The following is a 17,284-nucleotide window of genomic DNA, read 5'->3' on the forward strand; positions in this document are numbered from 1 at the left end:
GGTTTTAGTCTGGTCACAGATATATGCAGGGTGGAGTAAACATACGTGTACAGTTATTCATATGGAAAATAATACAATAATTAATAAATAATATAAGACCAGAGTCTGTGTTTTATGCACTCACAACTATATACCTACTTTTGTCACCCTGTACAATCATAACCAGTTAATTTTGGAAACTTTTCACCACCTCAGAAAGAAGCTATACTCTTTAGCTCTCATCCTCCTATGGCCCCATTCTCCTCAGCCCTAATGGACCACTAATCTACCTTTTGTATCTAAAGATTTGCCTATTCTAGACATTTTGTAGAAATAGAATCATGTAATTATATGGTCCTTTGTGACTGACCTCTTCATTTAGCATAACACTGTAAAGGCTCATCCATGTTGTGACGTATATAGTTACTTCATTCTTTTATTAATAGCCAAAGAATATCCGATTGCATATATATACCACTTTTTTTTTTTTTAGTTTTAATGGGATGACATTGATAAATCAGGGTACATATATTCAGAGAAAACATCTCCAGATTATTTTGACATTTGATTATGTTGCATATCCTTCACCCAAAGTCAAATTGTCTTCTGTCACCTTCTATCTGGTTTTCTTTGTGCCCCCCCCCCCCCCCCCCCCGTAACCATCACACTCTTGTCCATGTCTCTGAGTCTCGTTTTTATGTGATTTTTTTCCTTCATCAATTTAGGAAAGTTTTCAGCTATGATTTCTTCAAACAGGTTCTCTATCCTTTGTTCTTTTCTCTTCTTCTTCAGGAACCCCTATGATGCGATGTTATTTCTCTTTGTATTGTCACAGAGTTCTTTGATAGTTTCCTCAGACATTTTGAGCCTCTTTTCTTTTTGCTGCTCTGTTTCTGTGTTATTATTTATCTTGTCCTCTAATTTGCTGATTCGATACTCTGCTTCATTCAGCCTGCTGTTGATTCCTTCTAGTGTAGTCTTCATTTCTGATATTATAATTGCATAATTGCCATTTCTGATTGATTCTTTTTTATGATTTCAGTGTCCTTTTTGATGCTTGCAATTTCTTTATTTAGGTGCTCATAAGTCCATCCATTGTAGCTCTGAGATCCTTAAGCATCCTAACAATCATTATTTTAAACTCTGCATCTGGTAATTTGGTTACTTCCATCTCATTCAGTTCTTTTTCTGGGGATTTCTCTTGTTGATTCATATGGATTACATTCTTCTGTCTTCTCATTTTTTCTGTGTGCAGTTTGTAAACTTGTTAGGGTTGTGGGTCTGAGGTTGGTTTATGGAATGTGGCTTCTTCTCCAGGTCTTTATCCCTCAGCCTTTGCTGGTTGCTCAGATTTTAATTCTCCTTAACTAGTAGAGCCAATTAAAAGTCTTAATTTTCCTGCTGTTTGCTGAACCCAGCAGAGAGCTTCTGTGTTTGCTGAGCCCAGCGGGGAGCTTCTGTGTTTGGGGGGGGAGTGGGCATATCTTGTTCTTTGGCCCCAGTTGAAACTCTATCCAGGAATGTGATGGGTGTGACTTCTGAGAACCAGAAGGTGTGGTCTGCCCATTTACTTTTTGGGGGTGGGGTGCATTCTCTCTACCAGAAGGGGGAGGTGCAGCTCAGGTCTCCCTGGAAACCTGAGTCACTGCTTCTCCCCTTTACTTCCTACTTTCTGAACTGCCTTTCATGCTGATTTGAGCTGGAGAGCTTTTGGAGGTGAGTCAACTGGCTCCATACTAGGCTTGTGCTGGACGGAGGGAGCTACCCTCACCTCCTCCCCAGCTATGGCCAGCTTGGCACTGGAGAATGACTCAGTTCAGGTATTCTTCTCCATGTCACCATTTGTGTCCCCGTGCCTCAATCTCCCCACTATCCTCATGCAAAGCCAGTCCTCTCAGCCCTCCTCGCCCCCAGTGCCCCAGGCAAGTGGCTGTGAGTGATATTTTCTGCGCTGGCCCTTTAAGGCTGCAACTTCTTTGCCAGTCGTTTCCCACAGACAGAACTCTCGCTCTTTTCCCCACTCAATGCTGTCAAGCTATCTCCTCCAGTCTCTGGGTTTCTAGGCTGGGGCTCGGGTCCTGGACTGAGGATCCCCACCTCTCAGAGTCTCTCTCCTTACAATGAGAAACCCTCTGGACCCTCTGCCTCCCCTTGCTCCTGGGAGTGGGGGAACCCCTACTGCATCCCCACACACTCTATCAGGCTCATTGTGGTTTCTTCTGTGCTCCATTGTTTTCAAGTCCTGTTCGTTTAGTCCACAGATGGTTTTTCACGATGATTGTTCTTAAATTAATTTGTAATCCAATTTGGTCCTGGGAAGTGGCAGTATGTGCATCTGTCTACTCCGCTGCCATCTTGGAATCCTTGAAACACTTACTTATTAAATTAATGGGTCAAGAAAATTAATTACAGGGCCACATGTCAATACTACTACTTTTTTTCTTGTTTATAATATATGAATGTCTTTATTGATGAGATTTGTTTGATTAAATAGACATTACTTTTTAGAGCAATTTTAGTTTCATAGCAAAGTTGATCAAAAAGTACAGGTTTCCCATTCACATTCTTGTCCCTTTGCACACACACATCTTCTCTCAATATCAATCTCCCACACTAGAGTGGTAGGTTTATTACAATCCATGAACCTACATTAGAGTTCACTGTTGGTGATATGCATTCTTTGAGTTTTGACAAATACAGTGGCACCTTGAAATACGAACAGACTAACATACAATTTTTTTTCAGTTACAAGCTGTAACTTAGTTCGTATTTTTGTTCAAGATCTGAGCAAAATTTTGAGATATGAGTTGTGATTTGGGAAGCTGCCACTATTTGGTGTGTTGGCGCATGGGTTGAGTATCAGCAGTTTGATATACAAGTTGAGTGTCTTACGAACTAGGTTACAGAATGAATTAAATTCGTATCTCAAGGTACCACTGTATACAATAACACACATCTCAGACCCTGAGAGGCGGGGTCCTCAGTCCCAGAACCAGAGCCCCAGCCTAGAAACCCAGAGACTGGAGGAGATAGTTTGACAGCATTGAGTGAGGAGAACAGTGAGAGTTCTGTCTGTGGGAAACGGCTATATATAGAAGAGTTTGACTGCCTCAGGTGTCCTTTGTGTTCTGCCTATTCTTTCTTTCTGCCCCTCCCAACTCGTGATAACCACTGATTTTTTTTTACTGCCTCCATAACTTTGCTTTTTCCATTATGTCATGTAGTTGTAGTCAGTATGTAGCCTTTTCAGCTTGGCTCCTTTCACTTAGCAATATGCATGTAAATTTCCTCCATGTCTTTATGTGACTTGCTAGCTCACTTCTTTTCAACACTGAATGATATTCAATTGTCTGGAAATTCACAATTTATTTATTCATTTACCCACTGAAGAACATTTCGGTTGTTTCAAAGTTTTTCCAGTGATACGTAAAACTGCTATAAATATCTATACACAGGTTTTTGTGTAGTTATGTTTTTATTTCATTTGAGTGAATCCTAAAGAATGATTACTGGATTTTGTAGTAAATGTATCTTTACTTTTGCAAGAAACCACCAAACTGTTTTCCAAAGTGACTATACTATTTTTATATTCACACCAGGATTGAAAGCTTTTGCTTTCATTGTGTTCTTATCAATATTTAACATTGTCAGTGTTCTGGATTTTGGCCATACCAATAGATGTGTACTGGTATATTGCTGTTTTAATTTGCAATGCCCTAATAACATGTAAGAATATTTTAAATGATTGTAATGTTCTATCTCCTGATATCTTATAGACAAGGTTTCATTCCATATTTTAAGTTTAATTAGAGTTAAAAAAACTATTTTCTTATCTAATGACATGAGGGGGCAGTGAAAAATTGGGAATTTGCATGTCTTTTTCCAGAGGACCAGAAAGATCCCAAGGAAAAATGACAATTCTTTCCTTTCAAATATTGCAGACTACTACAGTGTATTAATTGCATATCTATTTAACCTATTTTTGTGCTTCAAATGATGATTTTTCTAATTATATATATAACAGGAGTGCACATTTCTAAGATTTTTGCATGCAAGAAATTGTACATATTTTTAAAAATTCTAAATAAATCTATCTCAAGCTCCCTACTCACCAAGGCCAGTAAGTTCCATATTATAAATTCTTCAGAAAACCCTCATGTAGTGTTATAAAACTGTCCGGGTCTATGAGGGTCTTGACCCAAAGTCTATGAGGTTATTATTCTCTTGTTGCTGCTTCCCCTCATGGGTATCAGTATCACTATCGATTGCTGAACGTTAGGTAACATTCTGGCATTGTCCACTTCGAATTAGCCCCAGAGATACTACTTAGGAAGTTCAGACTCTAGATGTCTCCTCTGCATCACTCAAAATTACAGCTACATTTTATTTTTCCATTTGGCCACACTGAATAGTACAAAGTTATTTATATAATGGTCAAAATTTGATAATATTATTCATCAAGGATCAAGAACATTCTTAAATAAAAGTGCCATTGTTCTTGCTGTGATGTATGGTAGTAAAGAACATAATAACTGTTTGGTGCCACTGCCTTAAATTATGCTAAAGCACAAGAACTTTTACCCACCATTGTTTCTTTACCATCTGGGCAAATGTCAACCCAGTGAAAAAGTAAATTATGTCTGTGATTAAGAAAGCATTTTAGACCTTGTGACTCCCATGAAGTAATGTTTCTAAAGCACACTTTTTGTAACATCACACCCCTGCTCCAAAGATTCAGTTGGCTATCAGTGTCTACCAAGAAGTTAAAAAATTGAACTTTTCAAACTAGATTTTACTTTGCACAATTTTACGTTAATTTATCTTTTCATTCCATATGCTCCTTTATACAAACTGGCTCTAGGCAAGGAAAGTTATTGCTATACCTGAGGCAATCCTTTGGAGTCTGCAGTTTCTTTCAATGGACTGTACTCTTTCCTTTACCTGAAGACCTTAACTTCTCTCAGATTCTTTATATACAGGTCCTGCCTTTAGTCAAAGTCTAACTCAAACAAAGCCTAACTGGATACCATTGATTCCCCCTTCTGAAGGCACACACCACTTGTACCTCCCCCATGTCACTGATTTTCTACCTGGTAGTAACACTCACATTCCCCGAAACCCAGCAGAATACCTTGCATAAAGTAAGTGCTCAATACTTGTTGGACAAACAAGTGTTTGGTTGCATTGACCTATCCGTTGGCATGTTTCACTGCAGCTACTATATGAGATTGCTGGCTTAAGTTAGGGTTAATGTCTTCATTCCTTGAATAAAGTTCTTTTTGCTGAGAGGCTTATTACAGAACACAGGAATTCAACTCAGAATGTCAGCTTCATTAGACAGTCTGTTCTCCTTAACATTCTCAGACTTATATAAAGTTCTACCAACCCAAAATGTAAGGATGCTAAAACACTTTGAACTGTGTAGAGGAGAACTGATGTTTTTTGTTGTTGTTGTTTTTTAATTTCCCCTCTCCCCCCACTCCCAGAGGCTTCTGGAGAACTGATGTTTTTAAAGTTACATTTGAAGGTTTATTGAAACAAAATTCCCATTTAGTGATTTTCCTAAGATATCTAGTAAGTTATTCAGAATAAAAGAATTACCCCTTAAACATGTTATCTTATAATTTTTCTTCTGATTTCAATTTCAAATATTTTATGGAACATAATATAGAAGCATAGTTTGATTATGAAATTCCCATACCTAACTCATTTTGTGTGGATGATCACAGGCAAGCTAAATATGCTGCCTATGACTTGCATTAGAAACTAATGAAAGCTTGTTTTTTAAGGGCTGTCAGAGGGCTAGTTTCTTTTCACAGAAGACCCTAAGAAAAATTTAGAATGTAAAAACAAGATAATGTTTTAGTTAATTTTTCCATTGATCTGTCTAAATTGGGACAAAACAGCCCATATTTTGTCTTTAGTGATTACAGTCGTATAAGGGTAAGGTATGTGTCTTACCTGGAAATGAATAAGAATTGATGCTTATTTTACCATCTTTATAATATTCCTTGAGAAATGTGCATCTGTTTTTTCTATAATTAAAATGGTATTTATAATGGATATATCAAAGGACTCATAAGTAAAAGTAAAGGCCTTCTATTATTAGCAACCGAATCATTAATTGAAGGGTTCAGTGAAACATATTCTAATATTAAGTCCATTGATTTGAGAGAAAGAGGAAAGGAGAGAGATAGAGGGGGAAAGGAGAGAGAAAAAGAGAGAAGCATCAATTTGTTTCACCTAGTTGTTCCATTTAGTTGTGCACTCATTGAGCTCCTTGTAGGTGCCCTGCCTGGGCATCCAACATATGATTTCTGGTGCACCGGGTTGGCACTTTATCCTCTGAGCCACGTTGTCAGTATTAAGTCCAGCATAAGTCCTTGCTGTGCTAACTCCAGTGGCCTAGGGAGGATAGTCTTGCAGCTTCCATATCTACCATATCTGTCTGGAACCAGAATTCAGTTGTGCCCTTATGGTCTGGATAATTTCACAAACTACCAAATAGTGCTTGCTCCATAACAAGCCATTACACTGATGATACTGCTGCTATTAACTTGGACGGCAGAATCCCAGACAGTAAGGAAATCCTCTAATCACTTGTGGGAGGATTGCTACTGCCATCCTCATTGCTGTGGGTGGCTGCTGCTAGGTATTGCCAAGGGTCAGGTAGGTACTGTTGGGTCTCAGTTCAGTCACTCCCTCCACAGCTAGATAGATTCAGCTGTTTTGAGGAGGTTCTTTTCCAGATATGGCAGGAGGGGGTAGGGTGATAATTTCCCTTTCCTACCCACTGTTCAGTTCAACCTAGCTTGCTCCACGCCAGCTGATTTTAATCACTCTCATACTCTCTCACTTACAATATAAGCTACAGGAAAATTTGTTGGGGACACTTTCCCTTGTTTGTTCCTTCTTGGACCTAGAGCTTCTGCTCACTAACCTGACCGCTGGACTCAGTTCAGAGGCCAGACCTGCTTCCTCTCTCCTTCTGCCTCCATGGTGGTTGTGCATTGTAACAAGTCTTCCCCCACAGGTTTCATCTGCTTTTGGCTCTCCTTCTGCCATAACTTTCAAGTGGAAGAAAAAGATAAAATTCTTCTTTTTAAAAAGTACTTCTCTAATGGAAATATAAAACTTTAATTTGCTGAAAGGTACCTACTTATTACAAAATACATTAGTTAATTCTATGTTGAACTCATTCTTAGTAAGTCCAAGACAAACTATTCTGTGTGGATTTTCTTTGTGCTCTAATTTCTTCTGAATAGCAGACTTTTCTATTTAAAATATTATTTAGTTAATTTTGGGACCTAGAATGTAGAGACAGATACCATAAACTAAAATAATTAATTAATCAAGAAAGGCTTCAGCTCTGGTACCCCCGCCCTGGCCACAGATATTATAGTTGAGGTTATATCCAAACCAGTGAAAATTTCAGTTGTTGTTGAAAAATCCCTGAATAATATTTTTCTATATTTCTTGAGTTATGACTAAGAAAAGAATTCAAAGCCAAGGAACTCAAATTATTGGAGAAAGTTTATTTAGAATGTCACAAAGGCAGAAAGGTGAGCCAGCTGGGCTGCTTGGACTCAGGAAACCAGATACAGACACAAAACAGGGGACCTTGGAGCTTAGGATAAAGAAAGGCAGAGAGAACATGCTGGAGGGAAGAAGAGGGGAAAAGGTGTGGGCATGCTCCAGAGAGGGAAGAATGCATATGCGTAGCCTTTAAAGTTTCTTTATGCATATTATACTTATTAATGTCTTACTACATTTTATCACATTATTTGATGAATGTTTCATATGAATAGATTTCAGTAGACTTGTGAGATGGAATTGTAAGATGGAATAGTTCAAATGATAGTGTTTGGTCTTCTTGTCCCATGTAAACTGTTCAAGTAGTGTGTGTGTGCTTTTTCATTTCTTTGAATGCCCTTTAATGCCATAAATATTTTAATTATGTTTTGCTTAGTTGGATACACAATGAATGATCTCATTTTTGAATGGCAAGATGAGGCACCCGTGCAAGTGGCAGAAGGACTCACTCTGCCCCAGTTTCTGTTGAAAGAAGAGAAAGATTTACGATATTGCACTAAACATTACAACACAGGTAGGGCTTGCGTATTCTTCATTATACTTTACAACTTGTGGTTTTATAATAGTCAGATGTTTCTTAATTGTAGCACTAGGTTATTTATTTTCACTGTTTATAGCTCAGTGTTTTTATAGTAATAGAGCAGAAAATGGAAATTTCCAGATGCTTTGACTCATGCATATTATTATATAACTCTGCTTGTATGGGACCAAAGAAATGCTTGGTGTTTAAATATTTTTAAATTCGTGTGTGTGTGAGTGTGTGTGTGTGTGTGTGTGTGTGTGTGAGTGTGAGTGTGTATGAAGAGCCCATAATTGCATAGAAATAGTGCTTCAAAAAAGTTCCTTTAGTTTCTATGTGAGCAGTAAAATGTACTTTCTAACTCTTTTTGGGCAGTAAACATTGTGCTTGCTAACAAATTGAAAGGAATTGCTTTTTTAAAAAAGTAAGACGTCAGTTGCCTAAACTTCTGGCTGCAATTTTGTGCATTTTAAGAGACTGTTACTTACATGCACACTATTCACACTGACACAGTATCCTTTTACCTTTGAGGATAGGTGTCAAATATAGTTATTCACATCAAGGATTGAAAAATTTAATGTGATAGTTGTACATTCATGAGATCTGTTCACTTTTCTCAGCTGGCATGGCCTATTCCCGTGATATCTATTCTAACTGTCTAACTTATTCCTACAGATTCTGTGAAACTGTCCTCAGTGGAGACATTACTCCAATGTGGTCAGAGCATGGCCTCCCACCAGCATCTGCTGCTGCTTTTATCATTTTATTACAGGAAATGATTCCTCTTGGGGTTAGCATTTTTCAGAACTATGAGCTGAACTTTTACTATCCAAGGTCTCAAAAACTTTTTTTATCTCCTTAATTCAGTCTCCGGTGAAAAAGTCTGCCATTTTCTCACCCCTTACCACTTCAGGGATGAAGTTGATACTAATTTAGTAGAGAGTTCAAGTTTAACATCCCAACGTGAGGACAAAAAGCAGGCAAGGCCATACCAGTGTTCTTGTTCAGCTTTCTAGGGGCGGTAGCAATGACAAAGAGCTCCCAGGGAAATGTTCCAGTCTCTAGAGTTGCTTTTGGGTGGGGGTTTTCTTTCTTTGGGCTGCTGGAACGAAGTGCCACAAACGTGGTGGTGCCTCTTGCCCATCTCCCCAAAAACCCTTTCTGCCTCTCTCTGCCTTGCTCTGTAATCTGGCCGCAATGGCTCGCTTTCGCACATTCGCCACACTCATTCCTCCTTCAGGTCCTTTGTACTTGCTCTTTCTTTTAGACATAAGCCTCTTCCCCCAAATTATCCCAAACCGAATACTCTTGCATACCTCAGGGCTACTCCAATGTCAACTCCTCACATGGCTTTTCATTACAAACACATGTAACACACCCTAAGCCACTCCCCTTTCTCTTCTTGTTTCTACTGCCTGAAATTATATCTTTAATTTATATGTTTATTTAGGTCCTGTCTGTTTCTCTTATTACCTTAAGTTTAGGAAGCTAAAGATTTTATCTCTTCATTTCTGTATCACTGCTGAAGTACACAGATGCTCAATAAATGTTCACTGGGTAAAATAATAAAGGTGGATTTGAACATGGAAAATTTGTCTGTACAAATGAGGATACTTAAAGCCTACCCTCCAGGAGAAAGAGGGAGAAACAATTTTGCACTAAACAGGAAATTTTTCCTTTAGATCTATATCAGCAAGAATGCTCCTGACCCCAATTTTGTTCAAGGATAGTTGACATAAAATTGTAAGATAATTAGTGTACAACGTGATGATTTGATATATGTATACACTGTGAAATGATTTCCCCATTAAATTCATTAACATATTCATTACCTCACATATTTACCTTTTGTGTATGTGTGAGAACATTTAAGTTCTAGACTCCTAGCAAATTTCACTTATACAATACAGTGTTATCCACTCAGTCACCATGTTGTATATTATATCCTCGGATCTTATCCATCTTTTAAATAAATAATGCTTTTTTTAAATTTAGAAATTAAATTTAATTGGGTGATGTTTGTCCATAGGAACACATTGATTTCAGCTATACATCTCTATAACATGTAAAATATTCATTGTGTTTTGTGTCCATCATGTAAAATTCACTTGTTTATACAGCTCAATGATTTTTAGTATTTTTAGAGTTGTGCAACCATCACTATAATTTTGGAACATTTTATCATGTGAAAAAAATAAACTTTACTTTCATTAGCAGTTCTACCTGCCCACAGTTCTAAGCAACCACAAATCAACTTTCTCTATAGCTCTACATTTCTGGATGTTCCATACAAAAAGAATTCTATATAGTCTTTGAAACTAGGTTCTTTCACTTAGCGCAATGTTCTTGAAGTTCATCTTTGTGCTTACATGTTTTAACACTTGATGAATTCTTTTTTTCACTTGGTGAATTCTTAAGGATTTTCTATAAGCAATGTAATGTCTTCTGCTTATAAAAATAGCTTTACTAGTTCTTTTTCAAACTAAAAGTCTTTTATTTAATAATTTGCCTAATTTTCTGGCTAAAACCTCCCAGTACAATGTTTCATAAAAGTAACAAGAGAAGACATTCTTGCCTTCTCCCTTACTTGGTGGGAAAGCGTTTTGTTTTCTACCATTAAGTGTGATGTTAGCTGTAGGTTTTTCAAAGATGCCCTTTATCAGCTTGAGAAAATCGTCTATCTCAAGTTCATTGAGTGTTTTTATTATGAAATGGTGCTAGATTTTTGACAAATTCTTTACATCTATTGAGATGGTCATATAGCTTTTGCCTTTTATTCTATTAATAACATATTACATTTGTTGATCTTTGAATATTAAACCAAACTTGCTTGCATTTCATGATCAATTTTAGTTATGCTGTATAGTCTTTTTCATATGTTGTTGGATTTAGTTTGCTAGCATTTTGCTGGAAGTTTCGTATTTATATTAATAAAAGGTATTATCTCTCTCTACTTTTTCTTGTGATGTCTTTGTCTATTTTTGGTATCAGGGTAATATTGAGCTCATTCAGTAATTTGGGACTTGTTTCCTGCTTTCTAGTTTCTGAAAAAGTTTATGAAGATTGTTATTCTTCTTTAAATGTTTACTAGAATTCAGCAGTGAAACTTTCTGATCTTGAGTGAGTTTTCCTTTGTATGAAACTTTTAAATTAGTAATTTAAACTCTTTACTTTCTATTCAGATTTTCTATTTCTTCTTGAATCAGTTTTCCATAACATGCATCATACTATGTACTTTTCAATTTCTAACTCATTCAATTTATTGGCATACAGTTATCCATATTATTATTCACTTATAATACTTTTAATTTCTCTGAGGTCAGTAGTAATGTCCCCCCTTTTATTTCTGATTATAGTAACATTATTATTCTTTCTTTTTTGCTTGATCCATCTCATTCAAGATACTTTTCATTGCAAATTAAAATCACAGTCACAAATAAATAGCTGCAATGCCATAAAATAGACACTTAAAAAAAGATGAACTCCATAGTCATCGTGTTTTACTAGTGTTGTTATGTCAGAACTTGTACAACTTGTTCATTTTTCTCTCTAGAACCACACATATGTATTATTATATTTCTTCTTATTGATAGTCATAAAAAGACTTTGTATAAAGCACGAGAGCCTTTTTTTTCTTGAGAATTATATGAATGGTAAAGAATTTATTCACAGTACCCAAATGGTCAATAATTGTTACAGATTGTATCATGAGATTATTTAAAGTATTTAAGTTATATCATGAAAATATTTCATTATTCCTGCTCTATTTTATTTTTTTATTTTAAAGAAAAACAAAAATTTTTATATTTTAAAAAAGTTTAAAAAATCTAAAGTATTTTCATAGACTTCAAGAATGGTTAGGCATTCTGTGTGTATTTGATAAATTAATAAAAGGATTATGAATAGCTTGCATATATGTTTCTGACTACTAGACATATAAGTGTGGAGTTCCCACTTTCCCAGAGTTTATGAAAATCTGTTAAGATTTTTAAGCCCTGGAATTGCATTCATCCCTTAATCCTGCAGCCTGGACCATTCATTACAGTAGCATGTGGCTCAAGTCACAATATTAGATGTTTTGTACTGAACCTATACTAGCAGTTTTCCCAAAATTGTTCTTTAGAGTATTTCTCTCATAATTATATTAGAGAATGTTCCTTTGAGAAAGATAAGCATGTTAAAATGATAAACAACTAGTTTAAGGCATGATAATAGTAATAGAGTAGGCATAATGGTAATAGAGTAGGGAATAGAACCAGGGGATAAGCAATAATATCAACAAAATGTTTAATTAAAGCACAATTTATGTTTCTTTTAATTACTTGCTATAACAGAGACACAAAGACATGATATATAGAAGAAATATATCTCAGGTTTCTTTTTAGTAAGTGTGTTTTAAAGTTATTAATGGGAAATAACACGTTTTCTTATTCGTTGGCATTAATTGTTTCTAAATTATTAGTGCATAAAATAACTTACAGATTTCACTTAAGGAACTATCCAACTTTAGTTGTATTATTCTTTAGCACTGACTTTAAAGTTAACATAAAGACTTCTGGAACAAATAGTACTTGGATCTAAATAAATACTTAAAAGCATCAAAAACCGTCAATGAACAAGGAAGTAACAACAGTCACTAAGTAATTTCTCTTATCAATTTCAGAGGTAATTGTTAGAATCAAGCAAAATAATAGATCTTTGAGTAGTTTGACAAGTATGAAGTGTTAATCAAGTATGAAGTAATAAGAATACATACTATTTCTTGAAACAGTATGTTCTCATATTATGTTGCTTCTAGATGCTAGCAGAAAATAAGAAAACTATTTTTCAGGAGCAGATTTACATATATGATTCAGGATTCCTTTTTGTTGTAATGGAAAATTTTAGACAATATTATGAGAACAAAATAGGGATATTTGATGCCATAACAAAGACCTACTTTTACCAATTGCTGCATTTACTTTACAACCAATCAGGAAAGTTTACCTGTATAGAAGTGCGATTCCATCTTGAACGACAAATGGGATACTATCTGATCCAGATGTACATTCCCAGTCTCCTGATTGTTATTCTATCGTGGGTTTCATTTTGGATCAACATGGATGCTGCCCCAGCCAGGGTAGCTTTGGGAATAACGACTGTGCTAACTATGACCACACAGAGTTCAGGATCACGGGCTTCCTTACCGAAGGTAAGTGTGCAAAAAAAAATATATATATATATATACATAACATTGGCACAACTGTTTATGTATAAATTATATACATATGTATCATTGTTAGTTTTTTTCAGAACTTGTTCAATAGCACTTATTATTTACTACAAATTTTTAAGTAATATATGACCAAAGCAGAAAAATTTGTAAAACACAAATGTAGATGAAGAAAAAAGTTCATGATGATGAAGAAAAAACCAATAATATCTTTTATTCACATTTTGTGTTATGACCCCCAATTATTTAAACATCAATAATACTCTTATACACTATAGAAATTTTTATAGATGTTTATGTGTTGAGAAATCTATCAAACATGTGTAAAATAAATCTATACGGTAACTTTAGATGGTGACACAATGCTTCATTATATGGATGTATAATAATAATATACTCTTAGGACTAACACAATGATGAACATTTATATAATGAATGTTATATACATGGATATATACACATGGTTTTTCATATATTTTGTATTTTTTCTTAGTGTCAGGTTCTCAGAACCGGAATTGCTGCACAGACAGCTCTAAGCATTGATATGTTTTGGCAAATTTCCCATCAGAAAAATTTATAACAATTACACTTTCACAAATATTATATGAAAGCGCCAATATTGCTGCACCCTGAGTTAAATATATTATTTGAGGGAGTGTTTCTCTCCTCTGGCTTTTAAGTAGCCACAACTGAATAAAAACAAAGTTTATCTGATACCATGTTTTTAGTCCATGCTGAACTACCAGAGTTAAAATAAACTGTTCCCTCTATGAGGTTTATAAAAGACATCATTTTTTTCCCCCACAAGATATGCTGAAATAAACATAGTAGCTCTTTTCTTGGCAACATAGCAATGAAAATTATTTTGTTCTCAATAACTTCTAATAAAAAATTTCTACTATCTAAATTACCATATTTTTCGCTCCATGAGACACACCTGATCATAAGACACACCTAGGGTTTTAAGGAGAAAAATAAGAAAAAAAAATATTTTGAACCAAATCATGTGTTAAAATATTTAATAAAATATCTTATTTTTTGCTCCATAAGATGCATGGGCATTTCCCCCTCCACTTTTGGGGGAAAAATGTGCGTCTTATGGAGCGAACAATACGGTAAGTAATCTTGCCTGACCTGTGGTGGCGCAGTGGGTAAAGTGTTGACCTGGAATACTGAGGTCACTGATACAAAACCCTGGGTTTGCCTAGTAAAGGCATCTTTGGGAGTTAGTGCTTCCTGCTTCTCCTTGCATTTTCTCTTTCTCTCTTTCTAGCTCTCCCTCTCTAAAATGAATAAAAATAAAATATTTAAATTAAATAATCTTGTCTAATTTTCAACATGCTTCTCTATTTTCATTGTAATGATATAAATATATTTAAATTATATTTGTTTTTCTTGTGCATTTGATGAACAATTCTCACTCTGTCTTACTATGAGTTAATGACTGTCTTTCAAAAGAAAGCTTATTTTTTAAACACTTAATTGTATTTTCAAAATGATATATATCAACTAGTGTTGTATAAAATATTGTATAATTGAAAATTATAAATCTGCATATAAGACTAATTTGTTTCAATGTTTATATATACAATAGTGGGCAAAAGTAGGTTTACAGTTACATCATGACATTCTCTTGAGTCAATAAATCTATTATAATAATCATAACCTGCATGTCCTTTTCCATACAAATAACTATAAACCTACTTTTGCTCACTCCTGTATACATATAAACATCTCAAGGGCACTGAGTAATAAAGTTCTGTAATATTATTTGTGAAGGAAATTGCCAATTTACTCATTGATTTTCTTCATGAGCTAAACAAAAATCAAAGCTCATTTGTTCTGTAAATTGTCAACCAGGAAGAAGAGCACACGGTGCTTTATATTATGAAGTTTCAGCTGCTAAGAGGCACAGTATAAAGGCATTTGCATACAAAGATTAAGGCAGATTTGGGAGATCATGGAGGTTGGAGTGCAGGCATAGAAGTTTAAAAAAAGCAATAAAGCAATAAAATGAAGACAAGATTTAAAAAAATAAACAAGGAAGAGTTTGGGATGGCTTCAGATTTTTCCTCAAAAAATAAGAAAGGTTTTTAAAAAGGCATTTATTTCACTGTGATCTCAGGAAAGAGTGAATTTTTAACTATGAGTTCAAGTATATACATAAATGTGTAGAGAGCCTACTGTACATCTCACAAATCATAGAAACGGTGACCACTGGAAATGTGATAACATTTAAGTCTGAGCCATAAGAAAGAATTGATTAACAAAGCAATATCTTAAGAGAAGGTGACCGTATCACTTTAGGCTTTGCAATAGTCAAGGAATGAAAGATTGAACATATTCAGTTATGTACATTAGAATTCTAGAAGGCAGACAGTGAATAGCCAGAATAAACAAGAATTAATCTATTGAATGAAACCATTCAAAAGAGTAGAAAATTTCTTGAAACTTCTGACTCTTTGATGGGGTGGGGGACAGAATAGATAGGCAAGATGCCAGGGTCTCACATTTGCATTTAAGAACAGATGTCTGAAACCATGCACCTTAAGATCTGCTGTTCTCAACCTCACAAAAGAATCCTCAAATACCTGAAAGTCTTGCCACTAAAACAACCACCATTGTGCTACTGACAAAATCTAGGAAGTAGGAAAATTAAATTAAATTCAGGAAAACAATAGGGATTATCAGGCATCATCTGAGAAAGAAACAATAAATCATTCATTTATGATAGCTGCTTAGTGTTTTGTTCAGGCTCTTTGCCAATACAACTCCTGGAGAATATGAAGGTCCCAGAGTAGGAAATCTTGAAGAATATACTTTAGCCAGCACCTTGAGAACTGCAGAGCTGAGAGTCCTTTCTGATAATGGCCTCTTACAGTTTTGTGATAAATTAAGCATGTAATTGCCCAGAGTAAGAAGACTCCTGTGATTCATTTCTTGGAACTGGAAACTATTTGGCACTGCTGCAGTGCCTGCAGCAGTGGCCCGAAGAGGGTGACAATGCAATCTCTCCTTAGCAGCTGTTCAAAGTTGTTACCCTGGTGAACACTTCCTACCAGTGTGCCTGAAGGATCGTGAATGAGAAAAAAATGGTGGTGATTGTGGAGGGCTTTGTAGACCTTGATACAGATTAGGCTGATTGGGGGTGGATTCCGGAAGGATTTTAGTAAGAGGCGTCATCTCTCTGACTTCATGTAGAGATCAGATAGAAAGGGTAGAAGTGAAAGCCGAGAAGACTGTTGTAGTCCAGAGCAGATGCGAGCCTCACTAGATTGTGGCAGCAGAGGTGGACAGCGGCAGATGGATTTAGAAAGAGGTAAATGTTTTCTGACAAGGTTCATTTGGAGGTGGATTAGACGTGATTTGCTTATGAATTAGATACCGAGACTTAAAGAAAAGTCAGGTATGCAGGGTGGCATTTGGGGGAGAAACAGAGCAAGGCGTTGCAATTAACTTTGAGATGTTTATAAGATAACCACACAGAATTGTCAAAAGTCAAAACTACTAGATTTCTGACCAGGAACATGTCGGCCTCAGACTTCAGGGAGTAAACTGTAGCTGGATAGGGATGCAGATCAGAGATAATTTTCCTAAGCATAAAAGAAAGCCCAGAAAGAGGAGGAAAAGCTGTATTTGTGGTTGGCTCCCCTCCTCTAGTTGGAAATGGACCCGGACATTCAAAGTCTCCTCTCCTCTTTGCCCCCCCCCCCCCCCGCCATGGCTCCTTTATGTACAGAATAAGTTAGACAGTTTAGTTGAAGGTGAGACCCACTCACCCCAAAACTTTTTTAAAACTTTGAGATTCAAACATTGTATGGTATTATAAAGATGTTTAAAAGCAATCTTTTGGGGGAGTATTACATTTTAATTAGAATAAAAGGGGGGATAATAAGTATTTATTTTTTAGTATAAATATCATCTATTCTAAGATTTTGTTAAGATCTTGACACTGGGGGAATTATATTTATTAAGTATGA

The 17,284-nt window shown here is 35.7% G+C and overlaps 1 protein-coding gene across 1 annotated transcript in view; it reads left to right on the top strand.

Annotated features, from left to right (window-relative positions):
* Positions 1-17,284, top strand: part of GLRA3 (glycine receptor alpha 3) — a 175,842-nt gene that overhangs the window by 128,170 nt on the left and 30,388 nt on the right. The window contains exons 6-7 of the mRNA XM_066253420.1: positions 7,949-8,086; positions 13,069-13,283. Of these exons, the coding sequence (XP_066109517.1) occupies positions 7,949-8,086; positions 13,069-13,283 (353 nt within the window). The remainder of the gene's footprint in view (positions 1-7,948; positions 8,087-13,068; positions 13,284-17,284) is intronic.

This window comes from Saccopteryx bilineata, chromosome 1 (genome assembly GCF_036850765.1).
Source record: "Saccopteryx bilineata isolate mSacBil1 chromosome 1, mSacBil1_pri_phased_curated, whole genome shotgun sequence".
In the NCBI taxonomy this organism is placed as follows: domain Eukaryota; kingdom Metazoa; phylum Chordata; class Mammalia; order Chiroptera; family Emballonuridae; genus Saccopteryx; species Saccopteryx bilineata.